General features: G+C 40.3%; 2 protein-coding genes and 1 long non-coding RNA gene across 7 annotated transcripts in view; 2 read left to right on the plus strand and 1 right to left on the minus strand.

Annotated features, from left to right (window-relative positions):
- Positions 1-39: 39 nt before the first annotated feature.
- On the plus strand, positions 40-961 carry LOC101159633 (gremlin-1). The gene is made up of 2 exons (XM_011492048.3): positions 40-162; positions 259-961. The coding sequence occupies exon 2, from the start codon at positions 267-269 to the stop codon at positions 804-806; it is 540 nt and encodes a 179-aa protein (XP_011490350.1). The 5' UTR covers positions 40-162; positions 259-266; the 3' UTR covers positions 807-961.
- Positions 962-6,765: 5,804 nt separating this feature from the next.
- On the minus strand, positions 6,766-10,178 carry LOC144990135 (uncharacterized). Its single transcript, XR_013654092.1, has 3 exons — positions 9,971-10,178; positions 9,426-9,479; positions 6,766-8,948 (listed from the first exon to the last, which is right to left on the minus strand). It is a non-coding gene; the product is annotated as an uncharacterized LOC144990135 (long non-coding RNA).
- A 5,197-nt stretch (positions 10,179-15,375) lies between these two features.
- Positions 15,376-27,410, plus strand: part of LOC101159404 (ryanodine receptor 3) — a 145,254-nt gene continuing 133,219 nt past the window's right edge. For all 5 annotated transcript variants that reach the window (XM_020714741.3, XM_020714743.3, XM_020714742.3 and 2 more), the window contains exon 1: positions 15,376-15,533. In XM_020714741.3, coding sequence (XP_020570400.2) covers positions 15,390-15,533 — 144 coding nt within the window. In that variant the 5' untranslated portion in view covers positions 15,376-15,389. The remainder of the gene's footprint in view (positions 15,534-27,410) is intronic.

Below are 27,410 nucleotides of genomic sequence, written 5' to 3' on the forward strand. Positions count from 1 at the left end.
TCCGGGGAGAGTTTTTCTTTCAGAAGCTGAGGGTTTGAGGGTGGGGGTGGTTCTTGTTCTGACGTTTAAAAGTCTCTTCAGGAGCCGTGGGACCTCCACAGGAGCAAGTGTGAACTGACTGACCGGACTGTCCCTGGGGGTGGGGGGGTTGATAACAAACAGGTAACTCGAACATAAGTGTCTTTGGACAGACAGTCCTACTTTGGGCGTAATTCGTGCGTAAACGCTGTGCGTAAAATCCATCTGTTTTCCTCGCAGGTCCAACGATGTGTTCACGTTCAGTGCTGATGTTTTGGACCGTTGCGGCGCTCTTTCCCTCCCCGCTGAGCAGTGTGGATTCCGGGACAGCCCAGAGCGCAGTCCCGCATCCAAACAACGACAACCCTGACGAACCGGAGAGGTGTCTCCAGCCCCCCATCAGCAGGTTCATCTCGCGCGCGTCGGGGTCCTCCACCTCAACTGACGAGGTGCTGGAGTCCAGCCAGGAGGCGCTACACGTGACGGAGCGTCGGTACCTGCGCCTGGACTGGTGCAAGACGCAGCCGCTGAAGCAGACCATCCGCGAGGAGGGCTGCCTGAGCCGCAGCATCATCAACCGCTTCTGCTACGGACAGTGCAACTCCTTCTTCATCCCGCGGCATGTGTACGAGGACGACAGCGCCTTCAAGTCCTGCTCGGCCTGTAAACCCAGGACCTTTAGCACCGTCACCTACACGCTCTTCTGCCCGGGCCAGACGCCCAGCACGCGGAGGAAGCGTGTCCAGCGCGTGAAGCAGTGCCGCTGCGGGACGGTTAATGCGGGGTAGAGCCGCCAAAAGGGCTGATGGGACTGGTCCCAGAGCATGAAAAATGTACAGAAAACTATTATTTTAACGATGTGGTCCTGGTGAAGAGTCCACGTGCGCGCAGGATTCCATCTGTCATCTGCATAAAGTTGTTTTTATCAGAAAAAAAAGAAAAAGAGACTTTGTTGTGACCTAAGCAGGTGAATAACCTGAGGATCCGGAGGTGATCATATTAGTACAAATTTGTATTTATTTATTTTTTGCTGACTTTACACTACGTCTTGTGTGTTTTACCACTCCTCTAAAACGCACACGTGTCCGATGACTGAGCAAAAATGATGGGAAAGGGTTAACTTGCTGGCAGAACGGTTACATTTTAAGATACATTTAAAGACTGCACACCAGTTACTGATCAGGGAGACAAAGTTCTTGAAGTATAGCTCTGAATTTAAATATTTAGATTTACAAAAATGATTCAACACAAATGTTGGATGATGGGATAGTAAAAGTAGAGGATGAAGGAGCCACAGCAGTCATAAAATGTCGTGTTTCACATTCTTGTATTTTAAATTCAAGCAGGAGCATCTGATTTGACTCAGGGTGTATTTTATTTTCAAAGGAATTGTCATTGTGATAAACTGAAAAATTGTCCATAACAGTTATAATTTAATAAAAAAAATAAGCAGCTTAATGGTCAGAAATAAAGTGTATTTGCATTTAAAACAGATCAATACTTATGATCATTTTATGCCAGAGTTTGGCATCACAACGAAATCCTGTGGGATTGAAGGTGCTGCAGGCGTTTTATTTTATCAAAGCTCCGTAGCAATCTTAATATTTTATGCCCGTTACGGTCTGATTAAAATATATACTATTTTTCCTGTCTGTGAATGTAAATGTAAGTTGCCATGGAAACCAGAGTTTGCACACGTCCTGTCCCAAAGTCTGCTTTGACTTTGGCTCAGACAAATTCTGTCTCAGCCTAAATATTGACACATTTATGTTTAACTGCTAGTAAAATTATTTTAATCAAAAATTAAACTTTGATTTAACACAGTGCCCTTCACAAAGGTCAGAGGTCATGACTGCAAAAGACTTAAAAGGTCTTTGGAAAACACATTTTGTGATAAGCTCTCATCCAGAGGCTGGGAATAAATTATTTTTGCTCTGAAGTCTATGGAATGTTTATGATGGAGGACATATATAAAATAATTTAAGATAAAAAAAATTGCCTTTCTGAGTATTTCTTTATTCAAATAGTTGTGCATCATGTGCAGACGAAAAAATGCTGTTGGAAAGAATCATATTTTTGACGTTGAAAACACTGAGCGGGACACAAGCTCCCTGCTCTGCTCCATTCTGATGTATTCACTGTCAGACAATAATAGTCGCTCTTATTGATAAAAAAAAAGTCTTAAATGAGGCTGACATGGTCACTGTCCACTCCCTTGTTCTGGACCAGGAAAACTGGACCAGGAAATTATCTGCAAAAGCTGCTGATTGGGATCTATCTTCCTCGTCTCCTCTCTCCACTGACAGCTTAGCTGCCTTTAACCTCTCAAGTCCCTCCAGCTTTGAATACGACAACATGGAAATGAAAGTATGTGTCAGACGTTCTCCTGCCTCTGTTTGGAGACGCTCTTGTTTTCAGTCTTCCAGCGGGCCTAGACATCGGCGCAGAACTCAAACCAGAGTGAAGAAGTGACCTGTCATCATCTTCTCACCGGATTTTGTTTTTGCACCAAATTAACCCTTGTGCTATCTTAGATGACCCCCCCCCCCCCCCCCTTATATTGACATGTTATTCCTTTCATGACAAATGTGGATAAAGGTGGAAAGATTTCATGTAATCCATGGACACCAGTGAAGATCACAAATCATTGAAGAAAAAAGGTTCGGAGTACTGTCTAGTAGTGGGTCTAGATGACCCAACTCCCAATGGTAAAGTGCCTAGGATAGCACAAGGGCTAAAGAACCAAGTCCTGGAAACTGAAGCCAAACCCAAAGCAGGAGGAACAAGAATATATTTGAATTGTTAAATCATTTGTTCACCTGCAGCAAAAGACACAGGAATTTCCAACTATTTTCACTTTCATTCTGGACAAAAACAGCAGAAAATGAAAAAAAAATATATCATTTTTTAACCAAAATAAAAAGAAATGTAGTTTTGTTTTACGGTTCAGGAACACCAATATTCTGTTCACATCCTGAATGCGCTCCGTTGATTAAGACAGCATTTGCGTGTCTGATTAGTAAAATTACTACAAGTGTAATTACTGAGTAAATAAAACTTTTTACCACCCTGATCCTCTCCATGTAGCATGCTAATGCCAGTTGTTTCTGGGAAGGAATCTGAGCTGCATAATCTCTGTGTAATTTGAGCATGTTTGACCTTTTGCTTTTCACAATGGCCGTGCCTGAGAGGTTTTAGGTAGTGAAACGAAATAAAAAAGTAAAGTTTTGGCTCAGATTCTATAAGAAAGATCGGCCTCACTTCCAGGTTGGACTGTTCTTTCCCTCTACACACCTTTATCAATTAGGCCTTCACTTTGAACCAATAGCAAAGTGGCCTGCCTTTCCTCTCAGCCAATCATAATCATACGTTTACCTTTAAATTCATGAATGGTTGACTCTCTCTCTCTTCATTTTAGACCGGGGTGGACAAATGACGGTCCAGGGGCCATAAAAGGCCGAATAAACTATTCAATCTGGCCTCCCCAAACTGGAGTTAATTATGACAATAATTCTTAACGTTTTATTCTCCCGTTAATTCAGGTGTCTCCCCATAGATGGTGCACTACATACATTGATCTTTGTTTAGGTTCAGAAAGTTATGCTGTAGTGTTTGAAGATTGTAGTTTCTCTGATGTTCATATATGTTTTTTCGAATTGGGCAGTCATTTTTCCGATTATTCCAACAGCACATGAACGCAGCATTCAATTCTCCAAATTTGCGTTGGTGCAATTGGCACTAAAATGAGAACAAAAGCCACCAATTTGAAATCAAACTCCAAAGTGTTCTGTTTCAAAATTGATATATATTAATTTTCAATCCAAATTAAAGCGTGTTTTTTTCCTACATTCTACGTTACTTCGTTCTCTTATGAGGTAGATTACCAAAACACTCCACCACGCATCTGCGTCTGGTCCGGCGCTTCTTTGTGGCCCACGAGTCAAAATGTTTTTCCACTCCTGATCTAGACGCTTCTCTGGCTCTCCTCCACCCTGTTCTCCACCTGTAATGATGCTTCGTCATGTTCTGGCCACGATCAGTCTTTAAGGCTCTGGGGTTTATGCATCTAAGGTTCGATTTTATCCCAAGAAAGCAAGACGTCACCGACCCAGAACCTGACTGCCAAAGCTAATGGACTTTATGCTGTAATACTAATAAACCTGAACAGGCATTCCTACTGTCTCTCCTTGTTGAAATGCAGTTTAAACCTAATTATATGAACCGCATTACCTATGATCAGATCCAAATTTACCGTAATTACATAAACTCCAAAATGTGTCTGTTGTATTATAACATCACAAATAATAAATTAAAGTTTTACATGATACAAAATAAATAAAAGCTTTGTAGTACTGTAGTAGTATCCACTAAAGAACAAATCTTTTGTGAGGATTGTGAGCTTTGGTTTGGTTTTTGTCAGTTCAAAGTCTTTGTATAGAATAGTGAGAATGTAAAAAAGGAACAGTTGCAGAATTCTGAGTTGTTTTTCCCGGAAAAGTCTTCATATTAAACAAAGGGTCACCAAAGTTCAATAGCCTGAGATGCAGAAGCGTGCTCCTTTCATGCCCTGCCTGGTTGTATTTTTCTTGCATGACAAACATTTGGTCTATTTAAAGCAGCCATTGCCTGTTTTGTTAAGGAAAGCAGCTACTTTTAAAATGCACAGTAATTATAATTACGACCACGAACAGCTGCTCCTTATCAGTTTCTGCAAAAGTCTGCAATGGTTGATCGGACACAAGAAATCTGCTAATTCTTCATAAAAATGACACAAAGGATTATTATAAATCTAAAACATCGACGTGGATTAAAATAGAGTCATAACATAAAAGGGCAGGTACATTCAGGAAGAGCACCGTGTTTTCCCTGAGAGGAGCTGAGCGTCTGAGACAGGAATCTGTCTTTTCTACATCTTCCTGATCCCTATCTGGACGTTTATCTAGTGTTTACTGTGACAAAAAGGAACATTTTTAGGCTTTTGAAGAGATGATGGACATGTGTCCAACAAGCTCGGGCACCTCAGGATTATTGAAATCTGAGAAGAAAATGCCAGAAACTTCCCTCAGAAAAAACCCCACAATGAACAGCTATGACAGAGCTGTCAAAACTGCTGCACATGAAAAATAATAATAACAAAACCAATTTTTCTGTGTCAATAAATGGGATCAACGTGATTTAAACTTTAGAAAGTAATACATTTGTAATATGGAGAAAACATTAAAATAATTCCATTCATTTTAATCAGAGTTTTCAACATAGTTACAAAAAGATGCTATAGTGTTGGTGGTTGGTTTGTGGTTAAACAAGAAGTCTTTTGCATGTTTGGTTAAACTACAACAGACGTCAGTTAGAATATTATGATGTAAGGGTCCAAATATTAACTTTGTGCATTTATATAATGGCTCATCTTCAAGTAAATTCGGATGCTCCACAAGACTCTGTTCTTTTCTTTGAGAAATCAAAACATTCATTTTTGTTGCTCTGTAGATAACACCGTAAAAAATCAGTAAATTACTAATTACTAAAAAATCAGTAAAAAAAATAAACTCTCAAAACTGGTCATTTATTTTCCAAAAATCATTTAACAACTGAAGGAGATTTCCCAGAGTTCTGTTTACACCAAGAACATGTAAGCAGCTGTGGTCCTAAACAGCTTCAAGGTTTCTTTCAGGTTGATTGCATTCTGAATAAAATGAAATGCATCAAGGTTCATTTGCAAGTAAACTGTCATCAGGGTTCACTTGATGCACAGCAGAGCTCAGGTGAGCTTCCACACCTGTCCAGTGAGGCTGACCGAGGAAACAAACCCATGCCGATGTGACTGTGCCTGAAAAAAAAACTTGCAGAAATCATTTATTGTTCCATTTCCTCCACTTTGCTCAAATATTTTCATTTAAAATATCTAAAACCAAATGTTTTTCTGTTAGAGTTTAACTGCATCTTTCCATAAATATTTTTGAGTCCCGACTCCTAGCAACAGTGTCAGGAGCCTAAAACGGCTCCTCCTGTGTCCGAGTGGCGGTTTATCAGGTCCCTCTGTCAGACTGAGATGTTCCCAGAGATGGCGACTGCCCGTTACCCCCCCCCCCCCCCATTCCTGCGGCTCCGCATTGCTCTGCGTCCAATCAGCGGATCAGAGGAGCCAGTCTGCAGAGCCAGTCATAATAGAGGCTGCAGAGCAAGCTGCCCCCCCCCCTTCACTGATGCATGATCATCATCTTCCAGATAAGATTACAGAAGAATACTGTTTTCCTTTGGGATTTGTGTAAACTGTGAGCAGGATGACATTTGTTCTGGTTTTCTGCTGTTTGTGGGGACAGATCTCTGCCTTTTTCAGAAGAATCAGCTGCTGTCATCACAAAGTTTGTTCAGTGAAGGTCCTGAAGAGGTTTTGGACGAGGACTTTGGGCTGATGCTCTTCATAAATCACCTCTTCCAGACTCCACAACAAACAGCAAAGCTCAGAGGATAAAAAGCTGAAGAGAGACACAGAACTTGGTGTTCTCAACCTTAACTTTTTGCATGATGTTGCTATGGAAACATTAAAAAATTAACTTTTATTCAACTTTCGGATGCATCGTGGGTCCTCTGTGGAAATGACCTCTGACCTTTGTAAAGGGTGGTAGGATTGAACTTTTGCTAGCTCACAAGTGGAGAATCTCCAGACCTGATCTCTAAAGGTAGAGGTTTTCCTAAAAGGATCTCACCATCATGTTAGACCTGAGGTTACATCTCACACACAAAACGTTTAAAAGGATAAAAGTATTTTTATATCATTGTTTATCACATGAATAAACCTTGGCGCCTGAATGTATTTACAATTGTACAAAGCAAATGTCTTCCATGCGTTTCCTGTTCAAGTTGATGCTAATTAAGGGGAGTGAGGTTCATACAATATGTAGAGGTTAATTCAGACAGTTGAAGACAACATCAAAAAACAAAAGCTGGCTTTTTTCAGAAGTGACTTTTTAAATATTTCCTGCCATTGAAAAAGTATTTGCTCCTTCAATCTGAAACCTGGTTATTCCTGGTTATTTACAGTGGCTGCGTTTCCATTGAGTGGGAAATTGTGCAAATTGGATTTGTGATAATAACTTTGCCTAATGGAAACGTGACAAATTGGAAGGAAAAAAAACTTTTTTCGAGTAAAGTGACCTTGGGCGCTGCACGGCGGCCGCCACAAGAGGTCCCACAGCATCACAGATCCTCAAAAGTTGAGCCTGTCGTGTGGAATGGTTGGATCCACAGCTCCTTTGTAAAATCACCATTTCCCAAAATCCCCTTATCCTTTGCCGCTCCCACGTGTAAAGAGCTCGCCGCTCCTCGGCCTGAATAAGACGCCGTCGTCTCCTTTGATAGATGATGATGAGCGCTAGAGCCGTGGCAGAAATGTGAATGTATCTGCTGTCAATCAAAGTATTGTTCACATCCGTCGCCATGTTTCTGAATGACGTATCGCGTGAGTTGGTTTGTCTTAATTCACATAATAAACGATTTAATGGAAACAGTGTAATTGCTAAATTGTGTTTTTTTTCTGCATTTCTAGTATTTTTGCACATATGCGTGAGGAACACGCAGCTCGTGAAGATCTGTCAAAAAACGTTCCTGCCTTTGTTGTCTGCAGTTTCTTCTTGCAGGTTTTGTTTCTGTGGTGGTTGATGATCTGTCAATGAACGAAATGAAGCCTCCCGCTTGTTCCATGTCTGTCTGCTTCCTTGTGGTTTTCTGGTTAAGTCTTTGGTTGGTTCTCGGGGCCCTCTTAGTTTGTTGGTCACTCTTGGGAAGATTTTCTACTGTTCTTGGTTTTGCGTGTGTGGATACAGACTGACAGCTTTTCGTTCTGATGGCAGCTTGATGTGATTCTTTCTGAAAGATGTTTTCTGTCAAAGTTCATTAAAGTGCCTCAGAAAGTCTAGCAGTGACATTAATGTGACATAAAAACCTGTAGATCATCTCAGTATATTGATCATTTAGCATAATTAGACAGTCATAATTATTAAAATCTTCTATGAGGGAAAAAAAAATCAGCGAGAATGCTCACAGACGTTTACACTTACAGAAAGTTGAAGAGGTTATTTCAGTTAAGAGGAAACCACAACATAGGAGTTCATGCCATCGAATCGGAAACACACAGAGAGTGAAGAAGGACAAAAGCCGAGCCTGGAAGCCGCCATGAGGGCTTTCCAAACAGACTGAGGTAACAAAAGGAAGCTGCCGAGGGCCGTGCCCATCGCACGCTGGTTTGAGGAGACGGCCCGATAAGATAAAGCTGCGCTGAGAGGAGAAGAAAGCTGTCTGCAGCACACATCTAAGGGCCACACGGGTGCACAGGTGATACCGGGGAACAGGTTAAAGATCTCCAGAGATGCAAGAGGTCTGGAGATTGCACAAGTGGAAAGCTATGGTCTCACAACAATGGCAGACATGATGGGCAGAGGGATTAGGCGCTGGATCTGAGAGGCGCCAGGCTAGTATCAGAGGCAAGACTGCTCTCTGAACACACAAAAACACACACTTGCAGTGTAAGCATTGTATTCAGAGGGTTTCTGGCCGACTGGCATGCAGAATGGCGTCATGAAGGCATGCTCAAGGACAAGAAAGACCAGAGGAAATCCTTTGTTCTCGCGCTAGCAGGAGTTTGGAGGAACAAACAGTTTCTCAATGGTTGGGCTGCGCTGGGAAACCCGGGTGATGGAGTCACACAAGCAAGTTTTAAAGAGACACACAACAAAAGAACCACAACTGAAGAACACAACCCGACCCTCTTCCAGGGCGCACGCTCACGTCTTTGGAGGAACAGCAGGCGTCATGTACTTGTTTTGTAGGAGTTGGTTCAAATCACGGCTAAGTTCATCAAAGTCGACCTGTGCTGCCAGGAAGTCGTCCTGAGACTCCAGAAGAGGAAACATGTTCCTTTCTATGCCAGTATTCTGGAGGAAATCAGGAAAAACAAAGGAGTTTCATTAATTTTAGGTCAGATTCAATGACTTCTCCTAGAATCTTGAAGAGGTTGTTGACATTAAGCCCAGACATTTTCATAAAAACTACAAAAATGTTCCTAAATAACCTTTTAAATACCTCATCCAAGTGCAGGTAGAGCGACACCACGCAAACCATCAGATTGAGAAGAGTACATTTCAGGTTATAATTTGTTAATAACAGCTTTAAATCCAAGAAGTAAAAACGTTTGTCAGCATTTTACAAAATTTCTATAACCGAAACACTGATGGGAAAGAGAATCTCAGTAGCTTCTTTTCATTTAATCCCTGTTGTTAATTCGGAGTCATGTGACCTTTTGTGTGGACATTTTTACTGAATTTACTGCTAATATATGATATAAATATAGACTTAAAAATGAAGAAATGACACAAATAACTGTCTCAATGGAAAGGATAAACATTATTTACCTAAATTCAAATCTGTCTCGTGGTTTCCACAGAGTCTTCCACTGTTTGAAGTGCCTAAAGACAAAGCATCCCACAATTACAAAAATACACAAACTCACACCAAATTTATAATGATCCAAAAGGCTTCCGGCTGGATTATTTTTGATGAATGGATCCATCCATCTTCTAAACTTCCTTATCCCTTTTGGGGTCACAGGTTGCTGGAGCCTATCCCAGGCACCGTTGGCGGGAAGGCAGACCACCCCAGATGGTTTGCATGTGTGATGAAGGGCCACACAATAACACAACATCAGACAGCCTCACATTCTCACAATTTAGTCACCAATTAACCAATGAAGGATGTTTTTTGACTTTTGGAGGTACCCACACATGCACGAGGAGTACCAGGGCCATTTCGCTGTGAGGCAAGAGGGCTAACCACTATGCAGAACGATGTTTCAAAATAAAATAAACGTTTTCTTCCATACTATTAATTAATAAATAAAGTGTATCTTTTGGTGGAAATATTTAGTTTAGACTGAAACTGGAGTTAAGAATTTTTCCACCTTGACTGAATCTTTTGAACGTCTAATACCTTTGGTTGAAATCACTCCACCATGCTGAACGTCTTTCATCTCCAGAAAGAGGCTTGATGTAAGGAAGCAGAGAGCCGTCAAGTGTTTATTGTCCAACAGCTTAATGACCTGGAACATAAACGGTTACCATGACCACCACAACAGCCAAAGTCATAAGTACTGTTTGAATACAGCTGTTCAAATAAAGATTGGTAGATTTGAAACGACAAATTGAGAAAGATGTTTTGCTATCTTTTTTTGTGAATTTTTTAAACCTTAACTGTTAAATCAAACTTATGGTTTTAACTGTAATGAAAAAAGCAAAACTGCAGTCATAGACAAAGAAAGCAGCTGTATGGCACCCTCTAGTGGAGAAATATTATTATTATATTCTCAGCCAAGGAAAAACCCTAAAGTCAGGTAGCATGAAGGCAAAATCATTAGTTTGTCCTCTTCAAGTCGTCCTTCATGTCTGTGTGCTGCCATGTCTCGAAGGGAGCAGGAAATAAGGAATTGACATATCCTGACACTTCAAAAGTCCCCATCGAATACTATGAACTCAATAGTTTTTCACTAAAGCCTGTGCCACTTCATTTCATCCTCATAGACCTTATGACTGCACTGTTGCCTGCTGCTTCTCCACCTGGTGATTGCCTGTTTTCTATGTCTGCACTAAAGAGGGAAGCTATGAAGAAGTATAATGACAAGTCTCTCATGTCCGGTTTGATCCATCCTTCTTCTTCTTTAGCTGGTGCTGGGTTTTTCTTTGTTAAGAAGAAGGACGGCAGTTTGAGATCATGCATTGACTATCAAGGCCATAATCATGCCACTGTAAAAAATTGGTACCCGTTGCCATTAATGTCGTCGGTTTTTGAGCTCCTTAATGAAGCCACCGTCTACTCTACCCTAGATCTTGCTAATTGCTAATCATTTAGTACGTGCCAGACATGGTGACAAATGGAAAATCGCAATCAATACAACTATAGGCCACTGTGAGTATATGGTTATTATGCCTTTTGGGTTGACTAATGCACCAGGAGTGTTCCAAAATCTTGTCACAATGTTTTGGGAGATACGTTAAGCAGATTTATGTTTGTCTATCTTGATGGCATTCTCATTTTCTCTCAGTCTGAGACAGAACACGTTAAACATGTCAGGATGGTGTTGCAATACTTGTTGTAGAACAACCTTTTCGTTAAAAATGCAAGTTTCATACAAGATTTATTCATTTCCAAGGTCATTTCAATTGCTGTGGGAGAGACTTACGTAGATGGACCCAGCTAAAGTTAGTGCCGTTGCCGATTGGGCCATTCCTAGTAATGTTAAAAAGCCTTAGAGATATTTTGGTTCCGCCAGTTTCTATAGAAGCTTCTTTCGCAACTTCAGTCGGGTAGCTGCCTCGCTGCATGCATTGACTTCATTTAAGAAGAATTTGACACTGTCCTCTAAACCTGAGGAGGCCTTCTCTGCTTAAGTGTTTGTTCATTTCAGCACTGGTGCTTACAATGCCTAACCCTACGAGACAGTTTATTGTTAAGGTAGACACGTCAGATTCCGGGGTGGGAGCTGTTTTATCGCAATGTTCTGAGGATGATAGGGTTCATTCGTCTGCCTTTTTTTAGGTTGGCTTAGTTCCACTGAGAGAAATTATAGTGTGGGTGATAGAGAACTCCAGCCGTTACACTGGCCCTGGAGGAGTGGCGGCATTGGCTTGAGGGGACTGTTGAACCTTTCCTTGTATTAACTGATCAAAAGAACCTAGAGTACCTCAAGACAGCCAAACATCTTAATGCTTGTCAGTTTTCACATGGTTAGGTTTTTTCTTGTCTTACCTCCTCCGCCATAAGAACGAGAAGGGAGATTCCCTATCCCGTAGCCATGAGGAGTTCGAGTTTACTCAGAATCTAGATTTGCCTGGATCTGTCTATCTAGCTCAGGGGTCGGGAACCTATGGCTCGCGAGCCATATATGGCTCTTTTGATGGTCACATGTGGCTCGCAGACAAATCTTTAATTTTACTTTTTTTCATTAGACCAGTCCTTTTCGGGCGCGATGCGATGCCAGAGGCGCGCAGTAGTAGCGGTGCTTGGAGAAAAAACTATCAGTTTACTATTATCTATTTCACAGAGTTTGTACCACCCGGAAAACCAGAATTAAGAACCTTAAAAGAGGTTAAGTCTCCGTGCATCAGTGTGGGAAAGAGACACAACATTATTGTATGGCTCTTTCGAAATTACATTTAAAAATATTTGGCGTTTATGGCTCTCTCGGCCAAAAAGGTTCCCGACCCCTGATCTAGCTGTTTGCCGCACTGATGTGGAGAGATTGCTGGAAGTGGAGCTCCACAGTACCTCAGCAACTTCTGCATGTCCTCCTGACGAACTGTATGTGACTGATCACTACATTCCAAAATCCTTGAAGGGTTCTCCTTATCTCATCTTTCCTGCAATGCCGGGGTCGTACTAACTCAATGTCAGAAGTAAGAGCTCTGTCTCCCCCTCTGGTCAATGGCGGGAGCCCTCCCCAGAATTCTAGCCACACTACAACTCCCAGCAACCCCAGCGCATACTTCCTGGATGCCGCGCACCTGACTCTCATTCATTCATCAACCCCAGCATACTCAAGCCATGCACTGAGTGAAGCTCAGTGCAAAGTATTGTTTGTGCCACTCTGCTTCATTCCTGAGCGGTTTATCTGGACCTGATCTTCTGTTTCTGACTGCCGCCTGCCCAGACTCTCGCCTGGATCCTGACTACCTCGTCTCTCCTCTGATAACATTATGCCTGCTATTGATCCCTACCTGCCTGACCCTGATTTAGCTTTGCAGACTTTTAGCTGAGCAAAAAAACTGCTCCATTTGGTTCCAGTAGTCTGCCTCTTCTAGGGACACCAGATCTATGCTCCAGCAATTTCTGTTGGGACTCGTTACCTAATAATGTGAAGGAGTTTGTGGCAGCATGCCAAGAGATCAACCAAGGTAAAACATGCAATCAGCGACCTACTGTTAATGAATGCCCTTGAGCATTCCTAAGTACCCTTGGTCACACATCTATGTTGATTTTTTTTTTTTTGGACTGATCTACCCCCTCTCCAAGTGGAAGACTGTTGTGTTTACTGTGGTTGACAGATTTTCCAAGATGGCCTTGTCACTGGGCACTGTTTTTCACATGGTTAAGTTTTATTTTACCTTGTCTTACCTCCTCGGCTATATGAACGAGAAGGCAATGGCACTTTGTGCCATTGGCCAGGTTGCCCATCGCAAAAGAGATGGCAGGCCTATTGGCACAACACATCTTTTTCTGAATTTTAGGCGTGACTATCAGCCTATCATTCAGCGTCCACCCACGATATAAAAGACAGACTGATCCCGTGCAACTGTGATCCCTCTTCCTGGGCTGACATTATTGTTGGGTGGAGGATGCCCAAAATGCACTTCCCTCATCAGCTTCAGGTATGTCCCCATTCCAAGTGGTTTATGGATAGCAGCTTCCAATTTTTGACAGGAGAGAGCGACCTCTGTACTCTCAGCTGTGGTGTCCTTTCATTGTTGCCAGAGTCTGGAGGAGGGCTCATCAGGGTCTGTTTAGAACTGTTTGCAATTACAAGACCTAAACTGACAAGAAGTGCTCTTCTGCTCCCAGATATGATGTGGGACAGAAGGTCTGGCTGTCCACTGCAGACCAGGTCCTTTCCCAATAACAAAGGTTGAGTTTTCTCGGACCTCTGCAAATTCATCCCAAATTCCAAGTCTACCAAGTCAAACCTGTGCTACAGAGTTCCCTGGTTCCATCCACCCGACCTCTTACGCATGGCCAGTTCATTGATGGCGGTCTTCCTTTTGAAGATTGGTGGCTGCTGAGATCCCGTCATCTGGGCTGGGGTGCCCAGTATTTAATTGACTGGGAGGGTTACAGACCAGAGGGGAGGTTGTGGGTTCCTGCTTGCTGCTAGCTTCATTTTGGATCTGGCTCGCTACTGTACTAACTATAAAACTTTTTTTTTTGTTCAGTAAAGCACTTTAAACAAAGGCTTTTTCATGTAATTTATCATTATTGTAGAGTTATTTTTCAAACAAAGTATTTTATGTTCACAAGTTTGTAAGTTCATCATTTTCAAGTCCTTAGTGTAGATATTGACAAAGATTTAAAGATGAGTGGGAAAACGTTACAAGAAAGAAGACCCACAGTATGTCCAGTTACCATGACTCAGCTTCTAGACAACGTCACCTGCATGAATGAGAACCTCCACCGAGATGGATTTAAGACTTCATCTGTGACCAGAGACCTGACCTTGACTTAAAATTTGTGACCCAGGACATGCGACAGAATCCCTCTCGGGGTCACTGGGTTGCTGGAGCCTATCCCAGCTACATTGGGTGAAGTAGGTGGTATACATACAGTATTGAACAGGTTGCCAGAATGTTGCAGGAACACACATTTACTCTCCCAAGCACACCTAAGGGCATTTTTGAATCACAGATGTACCTATGAAGTATGTTTTTGGACTCTGGAAGGAACTGGAGTGCCGGAGTGCACGTGCAAACTCCACACAGAAAGGTCCCAGCCGCGACTTGAACCGGGGCCTTTCTTGCTGTGATGCAAGAGCGCTACTGTGCAGCCCAACAATTTTTCAAACATTATTAACTTTTTAAAACCCAGTCTTGTACTCTTTATAAATTTTACAGTAAAGCTGTGGGCATGAAAATGATGTTTTCTACCTTTTAGTTGCCAAGAAAGAATCAAACATGAATGAACACGGCCCTGGAGTCTTGGTAAAGATTACTTAGTGACCACTAGATGTCAGTGTTATATTGGCTTTAAAAAAAAAACCCACACTTGCTTTTCAACCTCCTGACATTTGTGATTAATGACATCTGCTCTGTATAATTTACTTTCTATTAAAACTCTATTAAAATTCCACCTTTTGGTGTGTAAATCTGAAGCTCAAAATTATTAGGCTCAGGTAAACCAACAACCAGAAATGTCAATGATTATTAATTTACATATCACTTCATGTCATATTTGTACAGTTTTTAAATCATTTACAGCAGCTCGTGTTTGTGCACTCGTTCATGGTTCAAATGTTAGATTTAATTAGATTTAAATTAATTTCATTTGCAGCGTGAATGCAGATTGGAAAAAGAGGGGGGTAGCCTAATTAAGGGGAAACAACATTAATAAGCAACAGGCTCGCAGTAAAAACAAACATGTTTTGCATTAAATAAATGGAGAATATTTTATCCTCCCTTTTGCGGCTGCATCCTCATCCCCGCCGGCTGTGCGTGCACGGATGCCCGGCTCTGTGCGTCCGCAGCGAAGCAAGAGGAGGAGGAGGAGGAGGAGGAAGAGGAGGCGCTGTGCACGAGTGAGGGGCAGGAGAAGCGGGGGCGCTCTGCCCTATATGGCTGTGGATGACTTCTGCTAATATCGGCTTGAGAGGCGCAGCATCGCGTTTCTGCCGGCAGTCTGCGGAGGGCTCCGGAGTCTGCGGAGGCTCCTTCACAACCATGGCCGAGGGCGGAGAGGGGGAGGACGAGATCCAGTTCCTGAGAACTGTAAGTAAAGAGACGGACGGAGTTCAGGCGTCTGCGGGATGCGCCGGGGAAGTCGCCGCAGGTTGCAGGCTGCACCTGTCGGCGGTGAGTCGAGGAGCCGCAGGTGCAAACTGACCAACTGATCAGAGATCAGTGAATCCACACACATCTCTGAGTCTCCTTCAGCAACCGGACTTGTGAAGCGGCTGTCTGTCTGCTCGGGAAGAGTTTGCTTAAGTTCTCCTCAATGCAGACATCCTCTGGGGAGACTAGTTGACTAGTCCTTGTTAGTAGGGCTGTAACGATTCATTTGAACAACGATTCTATTCGATTCATAGTCGATATTGGATCATTTTAAACAATCCGATTGGATCTGATTCTCTGACCTAGAATGGATCCAGATCATCTTTAGCCAAAACTTCCAGCAGTGAGACTCAGACAGAAATTCCTGCTACTGAACAGTGAAGTTTTCCAGATTCTTGGATTTCTTCCAGATCATCAAATGTAAATGAAATCTGTGTCCAAACAAACCAGTAAACTAGAATGAATGTCAAATCCATTCACATGTTAGTTTCCTAAAGTTCAGTCCACTGTTGTTTATACATCCAAATAATCCAAAGGGAACATTCTTAGAACATTCTAGACACTGGATGGTCACATGACTTTACTAAATTCAAAGTCTGTCCACGCATTGGACTGGAATCATCTAATCATTTTGATTACGTCACATGTGTGTTGTCCACTCAGTCTTTTTTATGTTATAGTAAATAAACCTCCCATGCCTCAATCCAAATTGTATTTTCCAATATTAATATTGATATTGATTTAAAACCTTTTAAAACAATTCTACAATGGTATATGTCGATCCAATTATTAACAACTTTCCTCAGACAGCTGATCTGTTTGGATCGTAGGAATAGAAATCGATTCATCGTCACACCCCTGCTCGTGGGTGATATGACAGCTCATATCTTGGTGTGCTGGTGGGGGGAAGAAAAGAGTCGTGGTGGGGAGCTCGTATTAGCTTTGTGACCCCACGGCTACATGAAGAACATCAACAGTGACATGCAGCAGGGAGCCCCAGCCCTTCACCATTTCCTCACCTCACAAGGTGCATCTGTCTGGGACCGTCATCCAACTTCTTCCTCCCAAATGAGCATGTATTTTAAAAGCTAAAAGAACTAATCTCCTGCAAATGCAGCAAAAGTATTAAATGTAAAGCTTATGCTTGCCAACTCATTAAAAACAACGTTACATTCAAAAAGTACTGCATTTAATGTCGAACTAATATATGAATATTTAGGGGTTTGAGAAAGCTGAATTTATCCCAAAAAAGACCTACTAAAATGCTGAAATATTTGAAAAACATGCTAAACTCAGAAATGTTGCTGAGTAGAAAGAGGCTAAAACAATGAAGCTAAATTCTGCCAATTATGCTTTTACAGTTGGAATGTAGTTTTCTACAAAGTTAGCATAAAAAAGAGAGTCGCTACATGTATCAATAAATATGCTAAATATACTATAAAAATGGTTGCCGTGTGACCTGCAGTTGCTAAGAAGCTAAATTACTATTTTCCTAGTAAAAAGCTATAAACTTATCCTAAAATCTACCAAATATTCTAATAAATGTTCAAATTAATGGAGCTTTTTGACATCCTTAAAGTATGCTGAACATTGCTACTTTTATCTGCATGCCAAGCTTGCTTCAAAAATGCTTAACATCATGAAATGATTGTCAAAAATGAGAAGTTTTAAAGCCCAAAATGTTCTCCATTTTTAACACGAAACACAGAGAAATGAATAAAGGTGAAAATTAGAAAAACAGCTGTATTTATGAAATACTAATATTTTAATACTGCTGAGTTTTGATTAAAAATGGTTAAGTAGCTGAAACAGAATACATCTAAACAGTTTTGGATCTGCTAAATGAAATGCTGATAATATTAAAATATTTACCTTAAGGGCAATTTAAAACTGTAGAAAAGAAGATAAAAAATGACTTAACAAAACTAAATATTACAAGAGCTGTAGAAATTCTTATTCCTGTGTTAAACGTTAGCTGAAAAAATAAATCAAATAAAATCTATCAATTTTGCTTATCATGACAATTTTTTATTATCCATTTTTAAAGTCTATTGGAATGTAAAATAAAATGTATAAAAACCTTTAATGACATGCATTATATTAACATCAGGCCATACTGATCAGCCAATTCCAAATATTTCAAGAAAAAATAAAGTTCAGAAGCTTGATAAATTTAACAATGCATAAAAATATGTCTATTTCAGAAAAAAAAACGGGCATATTAGTTTGAGTCTGTTGGTTTGGTTAATTAATGAACTCTGTCCAATGCCAAGCTCATAGCCCAGCCAGGCATTACAGAGATGTGACGCATGAGTCATCCGAGTATCAGAGGATCTGGATCCTGTTTCTGTCAGGGTCTAAGTGAGTTTTAAGCTTTAATGTTTTGATTTGAAGCTTTGGTTCATTAGTGATACCTGCTAAGGTCACACTGTTAATTGATATTGGACAAAGTCAACAGAGAACTTTCCTTTTCGTAACTGATGGCTGTTTTTCCAATGGTTTTATCAAAGCTACAGGTTTACAAAAAGAAGACTTGAGTGCAGCCAAACTTCTGAAACTTCATAGAGACCCCCTACAGTTCATAAGGTGCTGCAGTGCTCTTTGGTATTCCATTGATGCCCATTTGATCCATGGGTTGGAGATGTTGACGTATAGATTATTGTATAAGCCCCTTCAGGCCCGGCTAGTTGTAGAACCTTGTACTTAGCAGCTCCTACTATTTGTGATGCCAGCCATCTGCTGACCCCCGCCTCTCACATTCTACTGTCAGCCTGGCATCTTGGATATCTGATGACGACAGCGGTTTGAGACGGGGCGGGGTTTCCCTCTGGGGCCTAAACCTTGTTAGAAGCTCAGGAAAGCAGGCTTAGATGGATTAATTGTTGGGATTTTTTGAATGAGCTGTGGTACACCAACTTGTAGATGCTTCACAGTTTCTGCAGAAGAGTTATGAGCTGTAAAGAAGCCGTTAGGAAGTGCTGACAGGTGGTCAGTCTTTGTGAGTCAGTTCCAGCTCTTTTCTGTTGATGTGTAACACTGGGGACGCTGGCACTGACGAGAACTTTGCGGTTGAAGTTAAAAAAAAGGTGTCCAGTTTTTTTACTTGTCAGTTTCTAAATGTGGTAAAGCAGAGATACGCCTGTAAATTTTCAGTAGATCATATGTTTATGTTGGACAGTGCAGGTGATTTTAAACCCTCATATTGAGACTTGCAGGGCACTGCTGCTCTTCTTGTCTTATTTGGACTTTATGTTGTCCTGGGAGCCTTCTGCATACCAAGGCGAAGGCTCTGGGGGTTTAAATTTAGCCTTTTTAAAGATGATGCTTCCACAGCACATATGACTCTGCTGGCCTGGCACTAACTGTACCAGGGGCAGCGCTTGAGCTCCAGCCCAGCAACACTTAAACACCACTTTTATTGGGATAAAGTACCATTTAAAAAGCAACTAGGTCAAACCACACATTTACCAGAGCCTAATGAGTCACAGTGATGGACCGTAGCAGCAGGCCTGGAGTTAAACATTTAAACTTCAAACAAGTTAAAGAAAGATTTAGGAAAAACTGTTTGTTTTAGAAGACTAGATGATTTTTGAACATTCAGAAAGATCTTTTGGTGGAGCACCTGATGCAATATCTGCAGGATTTCATCTGACAAAACAAAGTTATATGGAAAGTTAATGATGAAAAATGTATAAATAACATTTCGGCACTTTTAGATTCTTCAGTGCTGTATGTGTAAATTTCTAAATATGTATTTTTTAAATCTGACATTATTTGTAATTTGCTAATTTTTGCCAATTTGTTTGGGTTTAGCTGTACTCAGATTAAAGAGGGATTTGTACAATTTCTTAAATAACATGGATTATTCTGGCCAAAACCCATTTCACAGTAGAAAATATAGTGCTTAAAGCTGGTTTAAAAACATAACTTTATTTTTTAAGCCAATTTTGGAACCTATTCATAAATGTTGCTACAAGCTGATAGCGAGCTGATTATGAAAAATAATTTTAGACTTAAAATAAAGAAGTTGCAGTCACAGTGGAGCATGTGGATTTACTTATGGAGCCATTTGAATAGAATCCATTTTTTAAAAGGGGTGTAATGATTAATCGACTGAATTGATTAATCAATTTCTGTTCCCACGATCCAACCTCTCTGAGGCAAGTTGTTAGTCAAATCCACCTCTATTATTATAAAACCATTTCAAAATGAAATCAATTATTTAAATTGATAATGGAAAAAAACATTTGGATTGAGACATCGTAGGTTTATTTTACCACAACATAAAAACGAACAAGTGCATCAGTGGACAACACACATGGGACGTCAGCAAAGACTGATCAGTCCATCATTTCAGTCCAATGTGTGGAAACATTTTGAATTTAGCAAAGTCATGTGACCATCCAGTGTCTAGAATGTTCTAAGAATGTTCCCTTTGGATGAATCGCATCATCAACCACACATTATGACATCAATCGAATTGTCAAAATGAACCATTACCTTTACTAATGTAAACAAAAAGGTTTGCTTGTAAAAATGTTACTGTCAGGAACTGTAGGACTCAATATGCAGCCTTGGTGACAGAAAATTAACATGTAATAAATTGACCAGATCAAGACAAAAACATGGGAGCAAAAAAAAAGGAGGACAAAGCAGAACAGCTGACCATGAAGAACTGAGACCAGACATCTGGATATACTGAGGCCAATCAACAGAAATGATGAGAATCGTGACATCGTGATCATGATCGTGAATCATGACAAACCTGAAACTGGTGCGACTGACAAATGGACAATTCAAAACAGAACAAAACAAAAAACTATTAAAAAAAATAAAAATCTGGCACTAAGTTCATATTCCTCACATGTACGTCGATGATCTTTTCCTTTTTCCCTTCAGTTTGGTAGACTGTTGGTGGGGGAGGGCTGACAGTGTGATTAGCACACAAAAAAAAATCTATGCATTTGAATGACATTACATAAATACAGGTTCAGCCAAAATAATTCAATATGGTATTAAGTATATAGTTTGGGTATTTTCTTGTTTTATATAAAATCATTACATTTAGGTTGAAATATTTCAAAACTTTACTTGTAAATGTGATATTAGCTCAGATGATGAAAACCCAAAATTCGGTGTCAAATTGGAAGATTGTGAAAAAAATGTCACAATCAAATCTGCTTATCAACTTAAAACATCTCTAAAACATTTCCCGAACCTTTAATTGGGCTCTTGGATAATCAGAAAGATGTTCAGACAACAGTCATCTACCCCCTTCATCAGGATGGTTGTGCTGTTTCCACTCATTAACAGAAATGTGGTTGGAAAAAGGCACACTAACAACAGGGAGAACTGCAGTCTTGAGAGGATTGTTGAAAGAATTCATTCAAGAGTTTGGGGGAACATCACAGTGAACGGACTAATGCTGGAGTCAGAACATCAAGAACTTCCACGTATGGACGAATGCTGGACAAGGACTACAAATGTCCTTATTTTCCAGACTCGCCTGACCAGAACCCAGACTATCTATGGGCTTTTGTCAAGAGAAATACGAGAGACACCAAACCCACCAATGCAGATGACCTGACAGCAGCTATCAAACCAACCTGGGCTTCCACTTTGCCTCTGATGCATTGATAAATGGTTCATGCAAAAGGAGGCCAGACCAAGTATAGTAAAAATGAACATTTTTTGGAAGTCTGATACTTTCTAATATGGTTTCTACTTTTCTGACTCCTCAAATTTGAGATTTTCATTTACTGCAGGCTATAATCACCAAAGTTACAAGAAATAAAGGATTGAGTCAATCTTTGTGTAATGATTCTATACGATATGCAAGTTTCCCTTTTGGAAACAAAAATACTAAACAGCTCTTCTTTTACTTTATCTAAACGAAGTCGTAGTCACATGCACTAATACGGGTTAACCCCCGTCTGGACACTGCAGGTTTTTGGGGTAACTAGGCCTGTAGAGGTTGTAGAGAGGAGGGGCTGCATCTTAAGAGCAGTACAGGTGTGTCATGCAGTTCCCTTCATAAAATTGGAACATACCATTGTTGTATGTGCTGTGTAATGCTAAATATTTGTAAGGATGATGACATTTATACGCACTTATGATATACAGGGCTGTCGCACAACACCTTAAATGCAGCACTCCAGTCAGTAAGATGCGCACACTACTGCGTGTACGAGGTGTGCAAGTGATGCACAAAGTGCTCAAAAGAAGCCTTCTGGATGTCTACACAAACTGTCTAATTTCTTAATTTCTAACTGTCAGGCTGCACGTAAAGGATGTGCAAGGAGTGTGCACTTATCACTTGATCAGCACCAAAAGGGCTTGCTGTGCAGTGCACAGGATTTGGGAGGGTTGAAAAACAGAATAATCTGTACAACATATCTGCATCTCGGCTACATTATCCTTACTTACGTGTTCCGTAGGTGTTCCTTACAACTTGAAGCCCGCAGCATGCTCGTAGTAAATATATGTGCATGAACATTACAGGCTCATCGGTTTGTCTTCAATCTAAAAATGCGGGCTGCCTTTGTGTCCATTTTTCAGCCGCAGACAGCCCATAACCATCCGCATGGGCAGTTGTGACTAAGGCTTAAAGCACTGAAGCAGTCATACTTACAGAATGACTTTGAATCACATAAAGACTGAACTTGTCAATGGCAATCGACAGCTTGGCAACCACCGCACCTCAGTTTTTACCACTGGAAAGATCCCAGAAATACCCTTTACCATCAGTTCAAGCTCCTTCCGTTGGATCTAAATTGAATGTGAAGCATTTCCCTTGTATTGATTGAGCAGGCTGTGATGGCAAAGCAACACAATGTCCTCTGGCAGCTCAACCTCCCTCAGACCGCAGCACCGAAGGACATCTAGGTGACTGGCACCTCCATCATTTACAGAAGCTTTACGTAACTGGGCAGGACCCAGCTCCAACAGGAGCAAACTCATTCTCATGCTAACTCCATTTCAGCAAGCTCCTCTGGCACACAGGTACTTGTTCAATTACTTCTGACAGACATAGGAACTTTTAAAGGATTGGAACCAGCACACAGAGCAACTTGCTGAGTGGGAGCAACAATCAAAAGGATCATAAAATGTGACATACTGATTGGAGTCAAACTAAACCAAATAGAAACCAAAAGTCTGTTCTTTGTCACCAAAACCATCAGTAATCTGCACACGTCAAAAAAAAAACCCTAATGAAGGCATGAAGACATTTAAATAGCTTACGAGAGGAACTCACAAGAGTTTTCAAGATTATCACTCATAAACTTTTAGTAAAAACTCCTCAAATGGGGAGCAAAATAAATGAGATCTGGGACTCTAAGCACAAACCCCACGGCATTTAGTCCCTGTTAGAACAGTTATAAAAAACATCTGCACTTTATATATTTACAGAACCCTTTCTGGGTCGTGGGGCTGGCAGAGCCATCCCCTGAACAGCAGGGCCACACATCCACAAACACACCTAGGTACAATTTAGAGACACCAATTAACCCGTGAAGCATGTTTTTGGACAATTGGAGGAAACCAAAGTACCACATGCACAAGGAGAACATCTTCACAGAAAGAACCCAGCTGGGATTTGAACCAGGACCTTCTTGCTGTGAGGCGAGAGCGCCAACCACTGCCCCACTGTGTTCTGCCCAAAATGGGGGTCAGAGACACATGGCGGTCATTAACTTCCTCCTGACAGCTACAAAAAATTTGATTTATTGAACAATTGCTACTTTTGACTACTTTGGCATAATAATTTGCATCTTGATATATTAACATTTTAATTGTAGGTAAGTGACTGTATGATAAACATCTGTTTTCTGACTCAAAAAAGCAATTGATTCTCCCTGACCAGAAAGTGGCCCATCTCTTTCAAAACCCCCATCTGAGAATTCAGTCTCCCTCCCTTATTATTGTAACTGAGAACGGGAGGCAGGCAAGCCAGCCTCCTTCTTTACTGGTAACAAAATCAAAGAATAGAAACTCAACACTTGACAATTTTTCTTTAAAAGAACGAAATCTTATGTTGTGTTTTATAGTTTGTGGGGGTGTCTAATTTTTGTGTTTGTCTATTAATGAATTGTTTCAGTAACTCCCTAATTAGGCAATAGAACACATCCGGAAAAAACGATTCACAGTCTCATCAGGCTTGCAGTAAAGCGATTAGAGGGTGATCAACCAAACTTGCATGGAAACAGCACAGGAGCTTTGTTTTATTTTGCTATTATTACTTCTATGTGCTTAGCGTTCACTATGCACATATTAGGAACTATTCATATGACAAAAAGCATCACCGCAGTTAAAATAAAAAAAGATTACAATTGTTTTCATTATGACATTAACCTCAGAGCAGCTAACTATTTACTAGAATAGCTACCAGCAGGAGCTGCATGCTGTGTTTACTACAGCTACATCAAAGATACTGCTGTTTTTGTTGGAATACATATTGCTATTCCAACAGAAGCTTGAAAGAAGCACTCATCCTGGCAGCAGAGGATACCACACCAGACAAGACCCAAGGTGTAAGCTGTGCAAAGAGGCGCCTGAAACAATCCAGCACATAACTGCAGGGTGTAAGATGCTTGCAGGGAAAGCATACATGGAGCGCAATCAAGTGGCTGGAATAATATACAGGAACATGTCTGCAGAATATGAACTGGAAACCCAAAGGTCAAAATGGAAACACCTCCGAAGGTGGTAGAGAATGAGAGGGCAAAGATCCTGTGGGACTTCCAGATCCAGACTGATAGGATGGTAATGGAGAACCAACCAGACATTGTAGTGGTGGATAAAGAACAGAGGAAAGCCGTTGTGGTGGATGTGGCAGTGCCAAGTGATGGGAACATCAGGAAAAAGGAACATGAGAAACTGGAGAAATACCAGGGACTCAGAGAAGAACTGGAGAAAGCATGGAAAGTGAAGGTGACAGTGGTGCCTGTGGTAATTGGAGCACTCAGGGCAGTAACCCCCTAGCTGGAGGAGTGCAGTGCTAGAAACAGCTACAATACTGAGCAAGACCCTCAACCTCCCAGGTCTGAACATGCATGTAAGTGAAATTATTGCTGTGAAATATAATTTTGACTTTTAACTTATAATATTCAACTCATATCTTCTACGTTCATAAATCTGTTGAATATTGTTTTCAATGTTAAACTTTAAATCGCTTTATAAAATCATCTGTTAGGCTAGAAAAAAATTACAAACTTCAAATGTAAGCAGACTCATAGAAGCTCCAACCCAAATTCCGTTTTGGTCCATTTATCAAAAGAACAAAACAATAAATGCTGACGCTTTTGATTGGTTTTCTACAGCTTACACAGTATCCATTAAACATTCAGGGGGCAGAACATCACTTTCATTTTTCTTTGTTTTTTTTTTTTTATTCTGCATTTCTCAAATTGTTTCCCAAAATACAGCAGGGGCTGAACCGGTTGTCTCTAAGATATACTTTCTTTCACATCTTCATAACTTAGTTGTCTTAGGTTTTCTTTTTTTATCGTAGCTTTTGACAACAGCTTGATAAGTATTCATTAAGAAAACCCTCTTAAGTTCTAATCAATGTCACGATCAAGATCAAACGTTGTGTAACGAGGCTACGCCAATAGACTAAAGAGATGTGAGTTGCATTGATCAGTTGAGACATGCAGAGCTTTAAGATGCTGAGGTGGTCCAGGACGAATTACGGTCTCAGCAACAGCAGCAGCGTGAGTGGACTCCAATCTATGAGGGGCCGTATAAGACATTATTTATTCTGAACCATTCACATTCATACATTCTTGCTCTCACAGTCATATATACTCTCTTTCGCATACATATATTCTCACTTGCACATCCATATATTCTCTCTCTCGCATGCATATATATTACTTTACACATACATACATTCTCACTCTCATTGTCACTCTTAAAAAAGAATGTATGTATGTGAAAGACAAGTATATATGAACGTGTGAGGAAGAGTTTATATGTGTGTGTGAGAGAGGAGTATGCATGAAACGGAAGTGACTTTGAATGAAAAGGAAGGCACTTTGAATGAAACGGAAGGCAGATGATTTCTCGTGCTCTGATTGGACGAGACGCCGCCACCTCCCATTTTGAACAGACGCTAACACGAACCAATAAGAAGGCCATCGGAACCTTAAGAAATATTTTATCTTCACCTCAAGTGGTCACAAATCTGTCTGCATCTCTAGAGACACAAAGGAATGTCTCAAATACCAATAATGGTAATAGAAGTGCCACCGAAACAGAAAATCCGTATCCACCTTATTCCTAGCCCCCATGAGCCTTTGCGTGAATTATGGGCGACACTTCCTGTAGACGCTGGAACACGCATTTACATTAAAACAAATTCCTCTTGTTTTCGATCCATAACTACATATAAATGTGGGAAAACCAGCTGTCATTTCTTAAAAAAGGCAACGGTGAGGTGGAGATGAAATATTTGTTAAGGTTCCGATGGCTGCAGGACCCCCGTGGCTACTTCTTGCCGGTTCGTTTTTTTTTAAAATAAACTTTATTAACAATATCTTGCACATACAAAATACCAAACACAAAACTCCACTGTGTGCAAAATACAATCTTCACGTTCGCCATGAGAATGAACAAAAAAAACATAATGATAACCATGTAAAACAGGTTATGCAAAAAGAAAACAAAAATAATAAGGCAAAGGAATCTGTTAAAGTTTCAGGAGAGACCATGTTTCAACTGTTCTGACAGCTTTTTTGTTAGTGGAAGATTTAATACTGTTCACATACAAAACCATTTCTTTCTGAAAAACATAAAACACGGTTTTTTTGTTGGCATATTTACACTTGTGTATAAAGTATTTAGCCATAATTATAAGTAAATTAACTACATATATTTTTTCTGCATTAAGTCTTTCTTGTGTAAAATATCCAAAAATAATATGCTCGTAAAATAATCTATAATCTTCACATTGATGAGTTCTTATAAAATGTATCACATCTTTCCAAAATAGTTGAGTGAAAGAGCAAAACCAAAAAAGATGAGGCACAGTTTCTGGTGAGGAATGACAGAATGAACAGTTTATGTCCAGATCTTTTTTAAACTTAGTAAAGAAATGTTTCACTGGATAAAATTTGTGAAGAATTTTGAAAGAAATTTCTCTGATTTTATTGGTGATGAAATACTTTTGTGGCAGGGTCCAAACCTTTTCCCACTGAATTCTACATCCAAAGCTGTTCCAGTATGAGATAATATACGGTTTTGTGGCAATCTCATTTTGAAACAGAGAACGGATACTTTGATTATTACTGCTAGCTGAAAAACATACCTTTCCACACCACAAGTCTGTTAATTTGGGATTTCTTGCTTGTTCATGTTAGCGTCTGCACTGTAATCCCTAGCGAGTTGACTGAACTTAAAATTTATTTTGTAACAGATTACGCAACAGTTAAGTTATATTATTAAAACTTTTAAGTTAACATTTATTAAAATTCATATTGTCAGTTGGCTTACATTTGTATTATTTCATATAAAAAATATTAAGATTCCTCAACTTATAAAAGAGAGATTATTTACTTAAAGTTTTTAATATTTTCCAACTAAAAAACGCTTTAACTAACTATATTTTTATATTACTCAACTCATAAAATATGTAAAATTCACTCAAATGCTTTATAAATTCTTTAACTCATTAAATGTGTAGCATTGAAAATATTTAAAATTCTTCAGCTTAAAATGTATTCGAAACAGAGATATTGATACTGCCCCACTACATTTTAAAAGCTAACATTGATAAAAACCAACAAACGTGAAGGCCACACAATAGTGATTGCT

This window comes from Oryzias latipes, chromosome 24 (assembly GCF_053564925.1).
Source record: "Oryzias latipes strain Hd-rR chromosome 24, Olatipes_Hd-rR_3.1".
NCBI classification, from domain to species: domain Eukaryota; kingdom Metazoa; phylum Chordata; class Actinopteri; order Beloniformes; family Adrianichthyidae; genus Oryzias; species Oryzias latipes.

Excerpts from the sequence above, each read along its gene's own strand:
- LOC101159633 (XM_011492048.3), top strand. The coding sequence starts at position 267 with ATGTGTTCACGTTCAGTGCTGATGTTTTGGACCGTTGCGGCGCTCTTT.